Source organism: Petaurus breviceps, unplaced genomic scaffold (assembly GCF_028583685.1).
Source record: "Petaurus breviceps papuanus isolate PSGF00001 unplaced genomic scaffold, PetGlider_PUasm1.0 90564, whole genome shotgun sequence".
In the NCBI taxonomy this organism is placed as follows: Eukaryota; Metazoa; Chordata; class Mammalia; order Diprotodontia; family Petauridae; genus Petaurus; species Petaurus breviceps.
This window is the reverse complement of record NW_027187275.1, coordinates 3,729,353-3,746,857: the sequence shown is the minus strand read 5'-3', so window position 1 is coordinate 3,746,857 and position 17,505 is coordinate 3,729,353. Positions and strand designations below refer to the sequence as shown.

The window sequence follows — 17,505 nt, the reverse complement described above, 5'->3', positions numbered from 1 at the left end:
TGGAAAAAATTAAAACAAGTTATCACAGTAGCAACTTCTTAAAGTATTATGAGACATTATGCCCTAAGATTCCCCCCATTTTTACCAAAAACACAGATATTTTTCATAATCTATTCTCTGGGAACAAATTGACCATGATGATGATTTAGAGTTGGATTTTTGGGGAAATCTTTTCTTTTACATCATTATAATCATTGCACTTATTGTTCTTTTAATTTTGATGACTTTACATCAGTCCAGATGATTTTCCCCAGTTTCTCCTAATTCCTCATACAGTAAAATCAATTAACATTTGCAACCAACTGTTGTTTTTGTTTTTACCCATCACCCAACTGATGGACACCCACTTTGTTTCCATCTTTTTTGTTACCACACAAAAGGCGTTGCTATGAACATTTTGATAATTATGAAGCCTTTCAAAAGTATCAAATATTCATAAATATTTCAGTTTACTCAGAAGAATTCTACTCAAGAGAGAAACTTTCCAATGAGACTAGTGACTCCCTAGTTAATTCTACCCTCCAAAGCTTCATTAGGATTCAATCTACTCTAATCAATGCTCATGAGTTTACTCCAAATCCCATGAGTTTCTCCTCTTCAGAATAAGTGTTATTAAATTACTTCATTTCATATCTATGGCAAAACAATTTATTTTTTTAAATTCAGATACTTGAAATACTGAAAAATATCCAATAGAAAATAACATAAAATCTGGCAGTCATGTTCACTTCAAGACCCCAAAATCCCCCCTTCCAAATCCTAGGCTTCAGTCTGTCATCCCATATGCACCATTCAACTTCTCTATAATGTCAGAAAAACCCAGAAAGTTTATTGCTTCCTCATTAAAACCTCTGTCTCTTAACACTTTGGTAAAGGAAACAACTCATGTAGTCATTCAGAATATTAGAGAAGTTTGCTGCAGGTTGGGATGTGCTGTGTCTCATGGAATGTCTCCAACATTCCCGGGAATCTTAACTTCCCCTTATGACTAGCTCTGCACATTATCCTACCTGCTCCCAGGTTATCTATCCTTACTGAACACTTTTACTGGAGGGTCTGGATTCAGTAGGAATGGGGAAATATTGATAATTACAACATCTTCTAGGATTGCACACCTTTCATCAGAGGCATTCAAGTTAATAGTTGTCATGCATCTTTCTGCCTATTGGAATCTTTTGTTCTTTTCTACTATCCTCTTCTGTTCTGTTGAAGCTACTTCCCACACAGAAGTATGACCTTCTGGTGGATACTTAACACATTGACCCTGGGAAATCAAGTTTTGGGCCTCTTTTACATGAAAACACACTTCCTTCCATCCCCACAAAGCAGTCTGGGAGATATGGTTCGGTGGCTCCTTAACTAATTTGACATGGGTCTTCCCCAAAGCCTTGGGAGATTACATAGGTCTATTATATTACTGTAATGGAAAATAAATGCAAATGTAGATATAGAGATGCCACAAAGTGTCATAGGAAGATTCTATATGCAGATGATGGGATTATGTAATAGTAAGCAATAAGGAATAGTTTATATAACAATAATCTTCAGATTAATAATAATATATTGCCTCATTTGTGAGGGTCTAGTTTTGGTGCAGAAAGAAACTCAAAGTTACTTGATCAGGTCCAGAAATAGTGCAGGTGCCAGTCTGTAACTTCAGTGTGTCCCTGCTCCAACCTCACCTGGAATGAAACTCTTCTACTTGGTTTTCATGAATGGTTTCTCTTATTAGTTCTCAGAGGAAGCATAGGGAAATCATATGAAAAATATAATAAGATATACCCATGTGCCCCATATCTAAGCCAACATAAATACCCTGACATTTGCTGATTGCAATTCAAAGCAAGGGTACAGATCTATGGAGGGGGCGGAGCCAAGATGGCGGAGTAGAAGCAGGACCCTCCCGCGGCTCCAGCTTCCACCCTCCCCAATCCATGTAAAAAGGGGACTCTAAACAAACTTTGGAGCTGCAGAACCCACAAAATGACACAGAGAAGCTAACCTCCCGCTGAGAACAGCCCGGCAGGCTGGCAAGAATCGGCCAGCGCAATGCTCTGGGAGCCGAGCCCAGCACCATGCCGAGGCTTTAGCCCCAGGGCGGGCCTGACCAGCCGCCAGCCAGAGGGACTCCAGATCAGCAGCAGCTGTGGCCGTTTCCAGATTTATCAATACATAGATGCGAAGGACAAGGTGAGAGGCCAGTGCATCCTGGACTTTGGGACCCAGTAAGTGGGAGTGCGTGGCTTTTACCCCCGGGGTGAGAAACCGCTGAGACTCAGGCACAGCCTGCCAGTGCCACATGGCGGCTTCAGCTCCTGGCCTGCAGAGTGTAGGGGGACCAAGCACCAGTCTGAGGGGTCATCGCTCTTGCTTTAACCTGCTTGGATCTGGATTGCAGTCTAGGGTGGAGGTCCTGTGGTGTGTGTCCAGCTTGCCAGAGCGTGTGGAGACCTCAGAGAGGGCACCCATCTAATACCTCCGGCAGCTGAGAAAACCCCAGCGTTTGGGACGAAAACTCCCCTGTCTGGTGGCAGAGTCCTACTGTGGCAAAAAGCCCAAAAGTCAAATCAGTGAGTGGCAAAATGAGCAGGCAAAGGAAACAAAGCAGACAGAAGATTCCAACATTACACTCCTATTTTGGGGATAAGAAGGAGCAAGGCATGGAACAGGAGGAAAACAGTGAAGTCAGAACTCCTGCACCAAAAGCTTCAAAAGAAAATACAAGCTGGTTACAGGCCATAGAGGACCTTAAGAAGCAGATAAGAGAAGTGGAGGAAAAATTGGGAAGAGAAATGAGAACAATGCAAGAAAATTATGAAATGAGAGTCAACAGCCTGACTGAAGAAAATAATACCTTAAAAAACAGACTGACTCCAATGGCAAAGGAGGCTCAGAAAGGCAATGAGGAGAAGAATGCCTTAAAAAGTCGAATTTGCCAGGTGGAAAAAGAATCTCAAAAGCTCACTGAGGAGAATCATGGCTTCAGAATTAGATTGGAGCAAATGGAAGCTAATGACTTTATGAGAAATCAAGATGCTGTTAAACAGATCCAAACAAATGAAAGAATAGAAGGCAATGTGAAATATCTCATGGGAAAAACCACTGACCTGGAAAATAGATCCAGGAGAGACAATTTAAAAATTATTGGACTGCCTAAGAGCCATGACCAAAGTAAGAGCCTGGAAAGCATCCTCCAGGAAGTTCTCAAAGAAAACTGCCCTGATGTTTTAGAACGAGAGGGCAAAATAGAGGTTGAAAGAATCCACTGATCACCTCCTGAAAAAGATCCCAAAAAGAAAAATCCTAGGAATATTATAGCCAGGTTCCAGAATTCCCAGATTAAGGAGAGAATATTACAAGCAGCCAGGAAGAAACAATTTGAATATTGTGGAAACACAATCAGGATAACCCAGGATCTGGCAGCTTCTACACTGAGGGATCGAAGGGCATGGAATGTGATATTCCGGAGGTCAAGGGAGCTGGGATTAAAACCAAGAGTAACCTACCCAGCAAAACTGAGTATCCTGTTTCAGGGGAAAATATGGTCATTCAGTGGAATACAGGACTTTCAAGCATTCTTGCTGAAAAAACCAGAGTTGAATAGAAAATTTGACATTCAGATACAAGAAGCAACAGAAGCATGAGAAGGTAAACAGGGAAAAGAAATCATAAAGAACTTATCAAAGTTGAACTATTTTTTTTTTAAGCAATCGGGGTTGAGTGGCTTGCTCGGGGTTGCACGGCCAGTTGTTGTTTCTGGGTGTGGTGCTGAGTGTCTGGGTCCGGATTTGCTCCGGGTCGTCCCGGCACTGGGGCCGGTGCTCTTGCTTGCTGAGCCACCTGGCCAAAGTCGAACTATTAACATTCCTACATGGAAAAACAATAATTGTAACTTATGAAACTTTTCTCAGTAGTTGAAGGGATTAGAAATATATATATATATATATATATATATATATATATAATATATATATATGTCTTTATATGAGGGTATGCGGGCATATGAATACATATGTGAATGTGTGTATATATGTTTACAGGTATACATAGACAGAGGGCACGGGACCAATTTAACAGGAAGGGATGATACTTAAAAGGTGAAATTAAGAGGTGAGAGGAATATAATGAGAGGATATGGGGAGAGACAGAGTGGGGCAACTATCTCATACAGAAGAGGCAAGGGAAAATGGTTACAATGGAGGGGAAGAATAGGAAGGCAAAAGGGAATGGGTCAACCTTATTCCTATTGAATCTGGCTTGAGGAGGGAGAGAAATACACACTAAATAGGGGATCTCACCCTCCAGGAGAATGGGGGGTAAGGGGATGTGAGGGGGGATGATGGAAGGGAGGGCAGGCTGGGGAGGAGGAAAGTTGGAAGCACGCACTTTTGAAAAGGGACAGGATCAAAGTAGAGAATAGAACAAGTGGGATGTGGGATAGGAGGGAGGGAAATATAGTCAGTCTTTTATAATACATCAACTATGTTATTATTTTGCATTAGCCGCACATGTACAACCTATACTGAACTGCTTGTCTCCCCAGTGGGGGTGGGTGGCAGGGGGGGAAGGGAATGAATCTGGAATTGAAAGTTTTAAAATCAAATAATCAAATATATGTATATATATATATATATGTCTGTATATATATATATACTATTATTAATTCTATTTTACATGTTATTAAGAAAAAAAAAGATATATAGGCACTGAGGCATAGAGGTCCACTGGAAAAGTTGAAACGGGTATGGGAGAAAATATGGGAGAGAGCAGATCAGAGGTGGGGATATCCTGTGAGACTGCTGTTTTGGGAGGATGGGTGGGGGAAAAACAGGGAGAAATTTGTAACTCAAAATCTGGCGGAAACGAACGATGTAAATCAGAAGTTAATAAAGCATTAAAAAAAAAAAAGCCCAGCACCAAAGCAAGGGTACAGAGAAGAATGGCAAAAACCATGTTTTTTCACTATAAAAGTGGGTTGGAAAAGGAAATATAGGGAACTACAGGGAAGCCTCAGATGTATACTTTATGAGTTTTCTTCTCCTGTCCTCTCCCCTCCCCCCCACTTCCCTTCTCTCCCCCCCCCCACCAACCTGGAAGTTATGAATAACAATATATAACATGAAATCCATAGGACAACCAGACAGATTCAGGAAGATCTGGGTTCAAATGTTCCTTGAGACATCTACTGAGTAGTTAAGGGAATGTCAATCAAGCTCTCTCTGCTTTGCTTTTCACTTCTGTGTGATGAAAGGATTAGTCTAAATATCCTGTAATGTTCTTCCAACTCCAGATCTATGATTCTATCATAATTATTCAGACTATCTCTTGACACTCCCTCTATCCCCATCTCCACTGAAGAGAACAAAATGACTCCTATTTAGTTAAATGGGGGGGGGGGGGGGGAAGAATAACCCTTTCTTTTCTCCTTATTTCACCTTGAGTCAAAAATGAACATAACCTGTGGTAGGTAATTGATATTTTGTTGTTTTTTTAAATGTATCAAACAAATGCAATGGCATCAGAATTCAATGGTAATATGGAGTAGAAGTTAGACATTGACCATATTGCCTAAAAGCCATGAATTAATGGTTAGCTTATAGCCACCTCTTCTCTTTCTCTCACTAGGCAGGAGAGAGCTAGGAAGTAATTGCTTTGCAATTAAGCATGGGATGAGGTAGAAGACCTTTGGGCTAAGCTCCTGTTAATTATTGTTCTAACACACCCATCAACAGAGGGATAGGAAGTGGAAAAGAAAAGAGGGAAGCAATCTTTGACTCATTCAATTTCTACTCTCTACAATCTGCACCAGTAACCTGGGCCAAGTCTTAAAGTAGTGATAGAGACAATTGCTATGCCTCTAATCTGTGCTCTCCTACTCAGTATGGCTAAGTGAGAAAGATTTTTAACATTCTTTTTCTTTCTTGGCGTTCTTTCCAAAGCTAAATTTAATGCCAAGGATTTTGTGAACTTGGGATAATGGGTCAGTTCATCTTTCAGTATCTTTGTTCCCTTCATGTCCTCTGTGATCCAGTGATACTTTTTCCTTTCTGTTCCTTATATATGACATCCCATCACCTGATTCCAGGCAGCTTCACTGATTGTCATTTAAGCCTGGAATTCTTCTTCCTCTTCTTTTTCCTGGCTTCCTTGGCTTCTTTCAAGCCTCAGAAAAGTTCCACCTAATTAAAGAAGTCCTCCCCAGTCCTCCTTAATCTTAGTGTCTTCCCTCTGAGATTAACTCAATGTATTCATACATAGGTTATTTTTACACAGTTGTTTGCATGTTGTCTCTCCTGATTGTTAATTGTTAACACAGTACATTAATTGAAACAATTGTATTTCAATAAGAGCTCTAAATAAATAGGGTTGGTTTTTCTGGAATACCTTTATGTACAATTTGCTTTTTAGATACCTTCTTTTGGATGCACTTTATATTTGTTCATTACAGTGAAAGACAGTTTGGTGTAGTGGTTGGGTTGCCAGGCATGATGGAAGGAAGGAAGGGAAAAAAAAGGAAAGAAGGAGTAATGGAAGGAAGGAGAGAAGAAAGGAAAGAAGGAAGGAAATAAGCATTTATTAAGCACCTACTATTTGTCAGGCATAGTGCTAAGCATGTTACAGTTATTATCTCATTTGATCATCACAACAACCCTGGGAGGTAGGTACTATTATTCACATTTTTTTTAGATTTGTGGAAATCAAGGTAGATGGTTATGTAACTTGGCCCGGGTGGCAGCAAGCATTTTTCTGAGGTCTGATTTGAACTCAAGTCTTCCTGACTCCAAACCCAACACTCTTTTCCCTATATAATTTAGAATCTGTGTCTGATGTAGATTCAAATCTTTTCCAAATTAAACTTCTATGTAACTCAAAGAATTCTCAGAGATTATAAGTGATAGATTTATTACTATCTGTATCGAAAGAAGAAATTCTATGATGAATTAATATGATTATGAATAAATTAATCTAGCTTGGAGGGCTGTGGCCCACTGGAAAGAGTAATTGATTTGGAATGATTGGACCTGAGTTCCAATCCTGTCTCTTTCATTTATGAATTGAGTAACTTTTGACAAATCATTTAACTTCTATGGCCCTCAGTTTTCTCATATATAAAATAAGGATGCAGTTCCTGATGACCATTAAAGTTAAGTCCAGCTCTCAGTTTATGATCCTATGGTCAATTGCAGATTAACTGTAGGCATTCTCTCAAAGGTTCTGTAAGGTCATCCTATAGAATTATTCAGTTCACTAGACATTAATGAATGGAACATATATTTTCTGGATCCAAATTTGTAATATCTTATTATACATTGGAATAGAAAAATGCATGCTCTTAAATAGATAATCAGTGTGTATTCAATGTATATAATATCTCTTTCAATTATATTTACTTCTTTACCATATATCCTTTACTTCACAATATTTCTATGATACTAAAAGGGGTTGTTATTAGCTTCATTTACATAAGAAAAAATGAAGACACAGTTAATGTGTCTTGCCATGATGTCACCCATACAATCATATTATGACAGAATTATAGAATTTGAGTATTCTGATGGACCTCAGAAGTCATATAGGTCAACTCATAAATGAAAGGAATTCAGACCATAATAAGTGATCAGACTCCTTTACTTGAAGATTCCAAACCTCAATTTGCTTCCTTGCAATTTGTCTCCTCATCCCCAAGACTATCCTCTAAAACCAAACAGAACAAGGTTGATACCCTATCCATAAGACAACCCTAGTTGTTTCCTCTGATTGTCATATGATATAGACTCATATCTTCTTTTTCCTAGTTGGCCCCCTCTGGACATTGTCAAGTTCATCACTGTATTTATTTTTTCTTTTTGGAGGGCAATTGGGGTTGTGACTTGGCCAAGGTCACACTGCTAGTTTTTGTGTTGTGTCTGAGTTCACATTTGCACTCAGGTCCTCCTGACTGCAGGGCTGGTGCTCTATTCACTGTGCCACCTAGCCACCCCTTCAGTGTATTTGTTAAACTGTGGTGTTGTCATGGCTTTCGTCCCAACAAGTTTCATTGATACACATAAGGTCAAATTTGGCTTCTTTCATTACAACCTCTATTTTCTCTTCTTTATTGAATAAAATTTTGACAGTCATGTATAGATAGAGATTTGAGGACATGGACTTCACTACTGGCTCCTTTCTTCATCTTTGCTTCCTGTGAACTTCTGAGGGTCTCAATTTTTATTTTTCCCTTTATTCTTCTATACCCACAGTGCCATAAATGAAGCTTAGACTTCTCAATTAAAAATGTAGTATCCTTTCCCCTGAGCTTCCAAATCACTTAAAGTAAAACTTTAAAACTGTAGGCTTTGTTTAACAATCAAAATTTTACTACAGTGAAAGATTTGTGTTTTTTTTTTAATAAAGATATGGAGGTGATGAAATTGGAATAATTATTTCTCTGTTATGAAAGCGATTATTTCCTTCTGGGTTTTGTTTGTTTTTGCATTTGAACAACATAATCTTCTTTTAATAACCATTTAAAAACATTTTTCCTCCCTCAGGTTTACCAGAACCAAATAAAGACAGCATATTCCAAGGACTAAGTATGGACCAGGGATTTTACACATCAAAAGACTTCTTACCACTGGTGGCCAAGGCAAGCAAAGCAGGTAAGACATGTTTATTGTTTGTTTGTTTACTTTGAAAGTAGATAGAACTTTTTTTAATTAGATTTTTTATAATATGTATTATCTACTTCAAATGCAATTTATCATTTTATGGATTGGATATATAAGATGTCAAATTAAATATATCATAATATTAAAATAATAGATAGCATTTATACAGTACCTTAAGGTTTGCAAAATTGATATAGAAATGTTGTCTTACATGATCCACCCAACAGCCCTGAAAGTCGGGTGCTATTATTATGCCAATTTTATGTATGGGGGAGGCTGGGAGCTGAAGTGATTTACCCAGGGTCACACAACTTGTAATGGCATGGGAGGATTTGAGCACAGAGCTTCCTGACTTCAATTCTAATACTCTCCACTATACCACCTTGCTGCCAGTAAAACAAGAGGCAAAGCAAATACACCTGGCTTCAACTGATCAACAGACATAACTAGTCTTACCTCTGAAAGAGCATTATAAATAAGTTGAACTCTACTAAAAGACACATCTTTATAGTAGCATGAGAAATTCAATATTCAACGTAAGTGTTTGCTGATGAAGGACAATTAAATGGAGCTGTCTTGTAAGAGCTACTTTTTTAGTGACTCAGAATATTTGAGCTCAAGCATCCTTTGTAAATTCTTCCCCCTGCCCTTATTTTACAAAGGAGGAAAGGAGCCCAGAAGTTAAGTAACTTGCTTAGATGCTAGCTACTGGAGGTGTTTAACAATAGTGATTACCATCTGTCTGAAATGGCTTGAGAGAAGGATTCTCCCATTCCTATGACTTCATGAATTTCGAGGTAAAAGATACAGATGATGGCTTCTGAGCCAAGATGGTAGAGTAAGCAGTAAATGGTCATAACTCTTCCATATTCTACTCCACACAATCATAACACAGCACCCCAAAGCAAGTCTTGGATTAGCAGAACCAGCATAAAAATGAGACGAAACAATCTTTTAACCTAAGAAACTTGGAAGATTGGCAAGGAAAATCTGCCTCACGTGGCTAAAAGTGGAACACAGTCCAAGATAGGAAGGATTCCCAGCAAGTCCCACTGCAGCAAGTCAGAGGAAGATCCTGAGCCCCAGTGCAGTGGAGTAGGCAAATGGCAACAGCAGCCTCCCTCCCCCTCTCCATGCCTCAGCATAACTGTGGAAATAGATAGACTCCAGCTCTGAGAACCATCACGTGCTTAAACATAGTCCTGGGCAAACAGTGGCCAGACTGCAGAATACTTCAGCATAGCACTGGGGAAACACAAAAACACCTCACTGGCCTCAGTACACAACATACACCAGCACCAGGTAAGCTGCCAGACTCCTACAGCCTCTAGCAGTGTCAGCCACCCCCCACACCATCCCCTCAGTGCAACATCAGGCATGATGGTCCCCTACAGTATCCAGGGCAACATCAGTGCAGCACCAGGTAAACATCCAGGGCCTGGCACAAGAACCCTCAAACAGTGCCTCTTTCATTATTCTCCATCCCCAGGAACAGAGCTCAAATTTAAAAGAAAGGAAAAAGGCCAAAAAGGATAAGCAAAAACAGCAAAGGAAGAGTCTGACCCTATAAACTTATTATTATGACAGGGAAGACCCAAGATACAAACTCAGAAGAATACAACAATGTCAAGACACCTATAGGCAAAACCCCAAAGCAAAAGATGAAGTGTTCTCCAGACCAGAAAGAACTCATGGAAGAGCTAAAAAGGGAGCTTAAGATTATATGAGAGAGATAGGAGAAAAATTGGGAAAAGAGATGAGAGTCATGAAAGAGAATTATGAAAAAGGTCAATAGGTTGGAAAAAGAAAACAACAGCTTAAGAAGTAAAAATGGCCAATGGAAAAGGAGATGCAAAAGTCCACTGAAGGAAACAACTCCTTAAAATGTACAGTTGGCCAAAATGAAAAGGAAGTACAAAAACTGAAGAAAACAACTTCTTAAAAGTTAGAATTGGACAAATAGAAGCTAATGACTATGAGACATCAAGAATCAATCAAACAATTTCAAAAGAATGAAAAAAAAATAGAAGAAAATGTAAAGTATATCATGGGAAAAACAACCGACCAGGAAAATAGATCCAGGAGAGACAATGTCAAAATCATTGTACTGCCTGAAAATGATAATCATAAAGGAGGACCTGGGTAGCCTCTTTCAAGAAATTATTGAGGAAAACTGCCCTGATATGCTGGAACCAGAGGGTAAAAAAGGCATTGAAAGAATCCACTGATCTTCTAAGGAATGAGATCCCAAAATAAAAACTCTAAGGAAGATCATAGCCAAATTTAGAACTATCAGGTAAAGGAAAAAATACTGCAAGTGGCCAGAAAAAAAAACAATTCAAATATCAGAGAGCCACAATCAGGATTACATAGGATTTAGCAATTGCAACATTAAAGTATCGGAGGTCCTGGAACATGATACTCTGAAAGGCAAAGGATCTAGGAATACAACCAAGAATTGCCTGCCAGGCAAAATTATATATAATACTTCAAGGAGGAAAAAGGTCGTTCAATGGAAATAAGATTTCAAGTTTCCATAAGGAGAAGACCAGAATTGCACAAAAAAATTTTATCTCCAATGTCAACACGCAAGAGAAGCCTGAAAAGATAAAAAGGGGAAAAGAAAACATAAGGGGTTCAATGGAGTTTACATCCCTACATGGGGAGATGATACTTGTAATTCTTAAAATTTATACCACTAATAGTACATCTAAAAGATATATACCTAGATAGAGGGCACAGAGGTATAAGGTGAATTTAAGGGAATGATATTAAGAAAAATAATTAAAGGATGAGAAAGAGAGTACACTGAGTGGAGACGGAAGGGAGAGGTAGAATGTGGTAAATTATTCTACATGAAGTGGCATGGATGACCTATTAAAGTGGAGGGAAAAATAGGAGGGTGGGTGATGGACATTACTTGAATGTTACTCTTATCAGCAGTGGCTCAGAGATGGAATAATATTCATAATCAGTTGAATATAGAAATTTATCTTACCAGACAGGAAAATAGGAGGGAAAAAGATTAAGTAAAGTTAGGGGGTAACTGACAGAGGAGATGGCAGACCTGGAAAAGAGATAGACAGAAGCAAAACAGTGTCAAGCAGGGAAAGAGTGAAAGGAAGGAGAGGAAAAACCAAAGGAAAAATGGGATGGAGGGAAATACACAGTAATCATTAACTGTGAATGTGAATGACATGAATGAACTCTCTAATAAAAACAGAAGAAGGTAGCAGAGTGTATCAAAAACCAGAGCCCTACATTATGTTCTTTCCAAGAACCACTTGAAGTAAAAAGAAACACACAGAGTAAAGGTAAGGGGATAGAGTAGACTCTAATATGCTTCAGCTGAAGTAAAAAAAAAAAGAAAAAAAGCAGGTGTAACAATCCCAAACTCAGACAAAATAAATGCTAAAATAGACATAATTTAAAAATTAAGGAAGGAAACCACATCATGATAAAAGGTACCATAGACAATGAAGTTATATGAGTACTAAACATATATGCACCAAGTGGTATAGCTTCCAAATTCTTAAAGGAGAAGTTAAGTGAGCTATACATTCATAACCAAACAAGAGACAGAGAGCATCACAAAAATGAACATAGATAATTTTGATTGTATTAAAGTAAAAAGCTTTTGCACAAACAAAACCAATGCAATCAAGATTAGAAGAAAAACAGAAAACTGGGAAAAAAATCTTTATAGCAAGTACCTATGATAAAGGCCTCATTTCTCAAATATATATAAAACTAATTCAAATTTATAAGAATACAAGCCATTCTCCAATTGTTAAATGGTCAGAGGATACGAACAGACAGTTTTCAGATGAAGAAATCAAAGCTATCTATAGGCATATGAAGAAATGCTCTAAATCACTTTTGATTGGAGAAATGCAAACTAAAACAACTTTGAAGTATCACCTCACACCTATCATATTGGCTAATATGACAAAAAAAGGAAAATGATAAATGTTGAAGAGAATGTAGGAATATTGGAACACTAATACACTGTTGGTAGAGTTGTGAACTGATCCCACTTTTCTGTAGAGTGATTTGGAACTGTGCCCAAAGGGCAACAAACTGTGCATATCCTTTGATCTAGTAATACCACTAATAAGTCTATATGCCATAGAGATAACCAAAAAAAAAATGGAAAAAGGACTCACGCGTGCAAAAATGTTCATAGGCCTTTTTGTGGTGGCAAAATATTGGAAACTGAGGATGTACCATCAAATGGGGAGTGGCTGAGTAAGCTTTGGTATTTGAGTATAATGGAATAATATTGTGAAATAGGAAATGATGAAGAGGCAGACTTCAGAAAAGACTTGTACAAACTGATGCAAAGTGAACTGAGCAGAACCAGAAAAACATTGTACACAGTGCAACATCATGTGATGATCAACTATGAATGACTCAGCTCTTCTTAATAACAGAATAATCCAAGATAAGTACAAAGGACTCATGAAAGTTTTCCTTCCTGGATGCTATGGATGCTATCAACATCCTGATAAAGAACTAATTGGACTCAGAATGCAGGTCAAATCATATTTTTTCACTTTATTCTTTTTCATTTTTTTAATCTTTTTTCTTACACAACTGTGACTAATATGTTTTACATGAAAGTACATGTATAACCTATATCAAATTGTCCACCACTTTAGGAAGAGGGGAGGGAAAGAAGGAGAAAAATTTGGAACTCAAAATCTTGTAAAAATAAATGCTAAAAGTTACCTTGACATGTAACTGGGAAAAAAATGAAATACTATTTAAAAAATAAAAGATCATTGGTTAAAAAAAGAAGATAAACCATTTAAAGGGAAAAAGAACAATACTATCTGGGATTACAACAATAACAAAAAAAAATTAAAAAAAACACTTCTCCTTTAAATAAAATACAGATAATGTTCTTGCTATCTAGTCCTTAAGTGATATCACTTCATAGAATATAAGTAGGACATTCTAAAAAACATTACTGATATTGTCTAGAGCATGACTAGAGTAATTATACTGTGTCCAATATACCCTCATTTTTAAAAATAACCGAACAACTTAAAAACTTATAGTCTAAATAACTTTTACATGAGGTATCTGCTAAAAGAAACCACACGTAAATGCCAGAACCCAGAGACAAATAACTAAGTGGGAGTGGGTAGGACCACATCTAGTGTGTTACACACATCATTTAAGAAAAGGAGATTTGCAGGGGCAGCCAGGTGGCACAGTGAATAAGAGCACCGGCCCCAGAGTTGGGATGACCTGGGATCGAATCCGGGCTCTGATACTTAGTAGCACACCCAGAAATAACTGGCCGTGTAACCTTGATCAAGTTACTTAACTCCAATAGCTTAAAAAAAAAAGGAGATTCTTTCTATATTTGGATGCTTTTACTGCAGATAGTCTAAAACTAAGAAATTTTTGTTCCCCCAGCTATATTCCCAGCAGAAACTGCTATATGTCCTTCTTCAAGCCTCACTGTGAAAATTAGCAGTGGCCACAACAAAAATCTGAGAATTACATAGTGATGATTGTTTGATCTCAAATACAAACTCTTCTGAGCAAAATGATTACATTTATTGAGATTATGGGTTTAAACTCTCCATGCTGCCATTCTTAAAATTACTATAATTTATCTAATCAGCTGTTAGTTGTATTTAACTCAATATAAAGTGCTATCTAATATATAGAAACCACCTGCATTTTACCTTTTTTTTCCCCCTTTTCCATGAGAATCTCTATAATAATATAAAATCTTCAAATAGAAGCCATTGGCAAATGGACACATTGGAACTCATAATTCCTTTACTTTGTTATTTAAAGAGAGAAAACCTATATAGGGGACATATAATTTGTTTTTACTTTTAGACAATTTACTTAGGAGAACAATTTCAAGAAAATAACATGATCAGTTGTCAAAGCATGTGACTCTTAAGGACAATGATGTAAATGGAACTTACTGAGGCTATTGGATCTTTTTTTTTTTTTTCGGTTTACTCAACTTAATACAAGGAAAGACTGATGTGGTTAAGTAGTCTCACTAGACAATATCAAAATCAAAGGCTTTTGTAAACAACCAAGGATCATTTTTTGCCCAAACATAAGGACAATTTGTCATTTGCCATACAAAGATATAATGAAGCCAATTATAAGACTATGAATTAGAACCTGAAAGAGTATAGTTTTAATTGGTTGATTCCAGTTTGGTTTGGCCTCGAACCTTTAAAATGTAATTTAGCCCATGACCCTCTAAAAGGAAGAGGGAGACAGCACCGCTGCTAAGTGTAGTGACTATGAAATTACATATATGAGCATATTTTTAAAATGGGAATAAAACTGTCTTTCAGTGAAGCAGAATAATTTGATAGTGACACTCCATCCTCGGAAACTGCAAGATGCAATTTTACACTACTTTGAGTACAAGTATCTTTTGAGCTGTCATGCAGAAATGGTTTTTCTACTTGAAAATGGGGTTTTCCTTTCATCATTCAGGAATGTGTGCCTGTCACTCCCCATTGCCATCGATACAGGGAGCTGTGATTGTACTTGGAGCTGGAGACACTGCTTTTGACTGTGCAACATCTGCTTTACGGTGTGGAGCCCGCCGCGTGTTCGTTGTCTTCAGGAAAGGCTTTGTTAATATAAGAGCCGTCCCAGAGGAGGTAAAATGGAACCATCAGAAAATATGGAGTTGTAAGAGGAGAGATTTTAGGAGATGAACTGTTAACATACAGTGCTCTGTTGAAGTCATTGGGCTGGTCTTGAAATTTTCAGATGACAGTTAAAGAGCTTTGGAGTCCTAATTGTTTCATCTAATTCAGGCATTCATAAGCAAAATCAAATCCATAACACTGATTTGGATAAAAATGAGGAATTTAATTTATCTCTGTATGAATAGGATTGATTCTTGTTCTCAGTGCTAATACCTTTGAAATGGTTTATCTCCCTCTAATAGCATTAAAATTTGTTAAGTCCTCAGTATAATTGGCACTGTCCATGAAATGTGTAGGCCTTACTGGAATTTAGTAATTGGAAGCATTAAAATGGTCCAATAAGAATAGCCTTACAGGGCTCTCATTTGTCTTGATTGGCTTGGCCCCAAAGGGAAGAATAAGGAACAGAGGCTTTTATCATCTCTACATTACCAAAACAAAACAAAACAAACAAATAAAAAAAACCATTAATTAGAGGAGTTCAAGTGGAAAAGCTGGATCTTCCAAACAAATGGCCAAGTTCTAGACATTATAGAAGAGGTGGAGGTGCAGGTTGGAATATCTGACCTGTGAGGTCCCTTGCAACCCAAGTTTTCAGTTATTTCTATGCATTAAAAAAACTATGTTGTCTATACTTATAAAGATGTGTTTTTTTAGATCACAAGCCAGAAATTATGTACTATCAACACATTCTCCTGTTATGGTATGGTACCTGAATAATTAATATCACCTCTTACTTAAAACTTATACCTACTTTTAAGTAGTTACTTAATGAAATCTTATTGTGAATTACCTTACAATGAAAATGATTTCATCAAAATAGGATGTGAGTGAATCACAATTCTTTGGCATCCCATTATTTTCTAAATAATGATAATAGCCAGCATTTATATAGTACTTCAAGGTTTGCAAAACACTAGATGGATGGATGGATGGATGGATGGATGGATGGATGGATGGATGGATGGATGGATGGATGGATGGGTGGATGAATGGATGAATGGTGGATGGATGGATAGATAGATAGACAGATAGATGGAATAAGGAGGGAAGGAATGGAAGTCACAGCCATCAATTCAATTCAATGAACATTCATAAATACTACTGTGTCCTAACATACTGGGATATAGAAAAAAAGATATAATCCTTTTCCTCAAGAAATTCACTATAACTATATTTAATATGCTAAAATTACCATGTCTTTCTGTGTCTATATAAGGAGATAGAAATACACACACACACACACATACACACACACACACACATATATATATATATATATATATATACACATATATGTAATTATATAATCTCATTTGGTCTTCACTAACCCTGGGAGTTAGGTGCTATTATTGCCCTCATTTTGCAAATGAAGAAACTGAGTCAGAAACCTTAAGACCCTGGGTCACGCTGTATATTTCTGAAGTAGAATTTAGATATAGGTCTTCCTGATTCCAAATTCAGTACCTTATCCACCACTGTAAAATTTTATTAATGGTTGGTCCATCATCTGTTGATTGCTCACATGTGGATTAACCATTCAATGAATTAATCATAGTGGGAAATCAAAATGGCATCTAGCTTTCTACTTTATAGTGTCAATTCCAATAAAATACATATTCTTGGAAATTTTCCTTTCTATCTCCTACATTCTTTGTCTGTCACTGATAGATAACAACAGTAAGAGAGGCAGCAGCAAGGAAATTACTAGTAGGGAGGTATCAAAAGGTAGGTAATCCCAGTAAAGTGTCAGTACCAACTTAACCATGGTTTTACACTTTCCTGTGAGATTTTGTGGATAGTGTTGTGGCATGCTTTGTGACACAGGGCTTGAAATGGTGCCATAAGAAAGGGCTGCTGAAAGAAAAGTCAATCATATGATTGGCAGAAGGTTGAACTATTACTGATGGTGATTTGATTATAGTATAAAAATATAGGAAGTAAGAGCCAGTGCCCAAGAGGACTAAGGTCTAGGGGAACCACAATTTTTAATATCAAACTAAAGAACTGAATATTTCAAGGAACTGATGTAAAAAGAAAGCAAGTACTTAGGGAACTAAGTATCATGGATCCTAAGCAAGTACGTGGAGCCAGAAACAAGAGAACCCTCCAGTGGTTAAATCAGGGCCTGATATTGCATCAACACTAAA

The 17,505-nt window shown here is 37.5% G+C and overlaps 1 protein-coding gene across 1 annotated transcript in view; it reads left to right on the top strand.

Moving 5' to 3' along the window:
• Window positions 1–17,505, top strand: part of DPYD (dihydropyrimidine dehydrogenase) — a 1,126,518-nt gene that overhangs the window by 509,433 nt on the left and 599,580 nt on the right. The window contains exons 9-10 of the mRNA XM_069063397.1: window positions 8,532–8,639; window positions 15,135–15,304. Of these exons, the coding sequence (XP_068919498.1) occupies window positions 8,532–8,639; window positions 15,135–15,304 (278 nt within the window). The remainder of the gene's footprint in view (window positions 1–8,531; window positions 8,640–15,134; window positions 15,305–17,505) is intronic.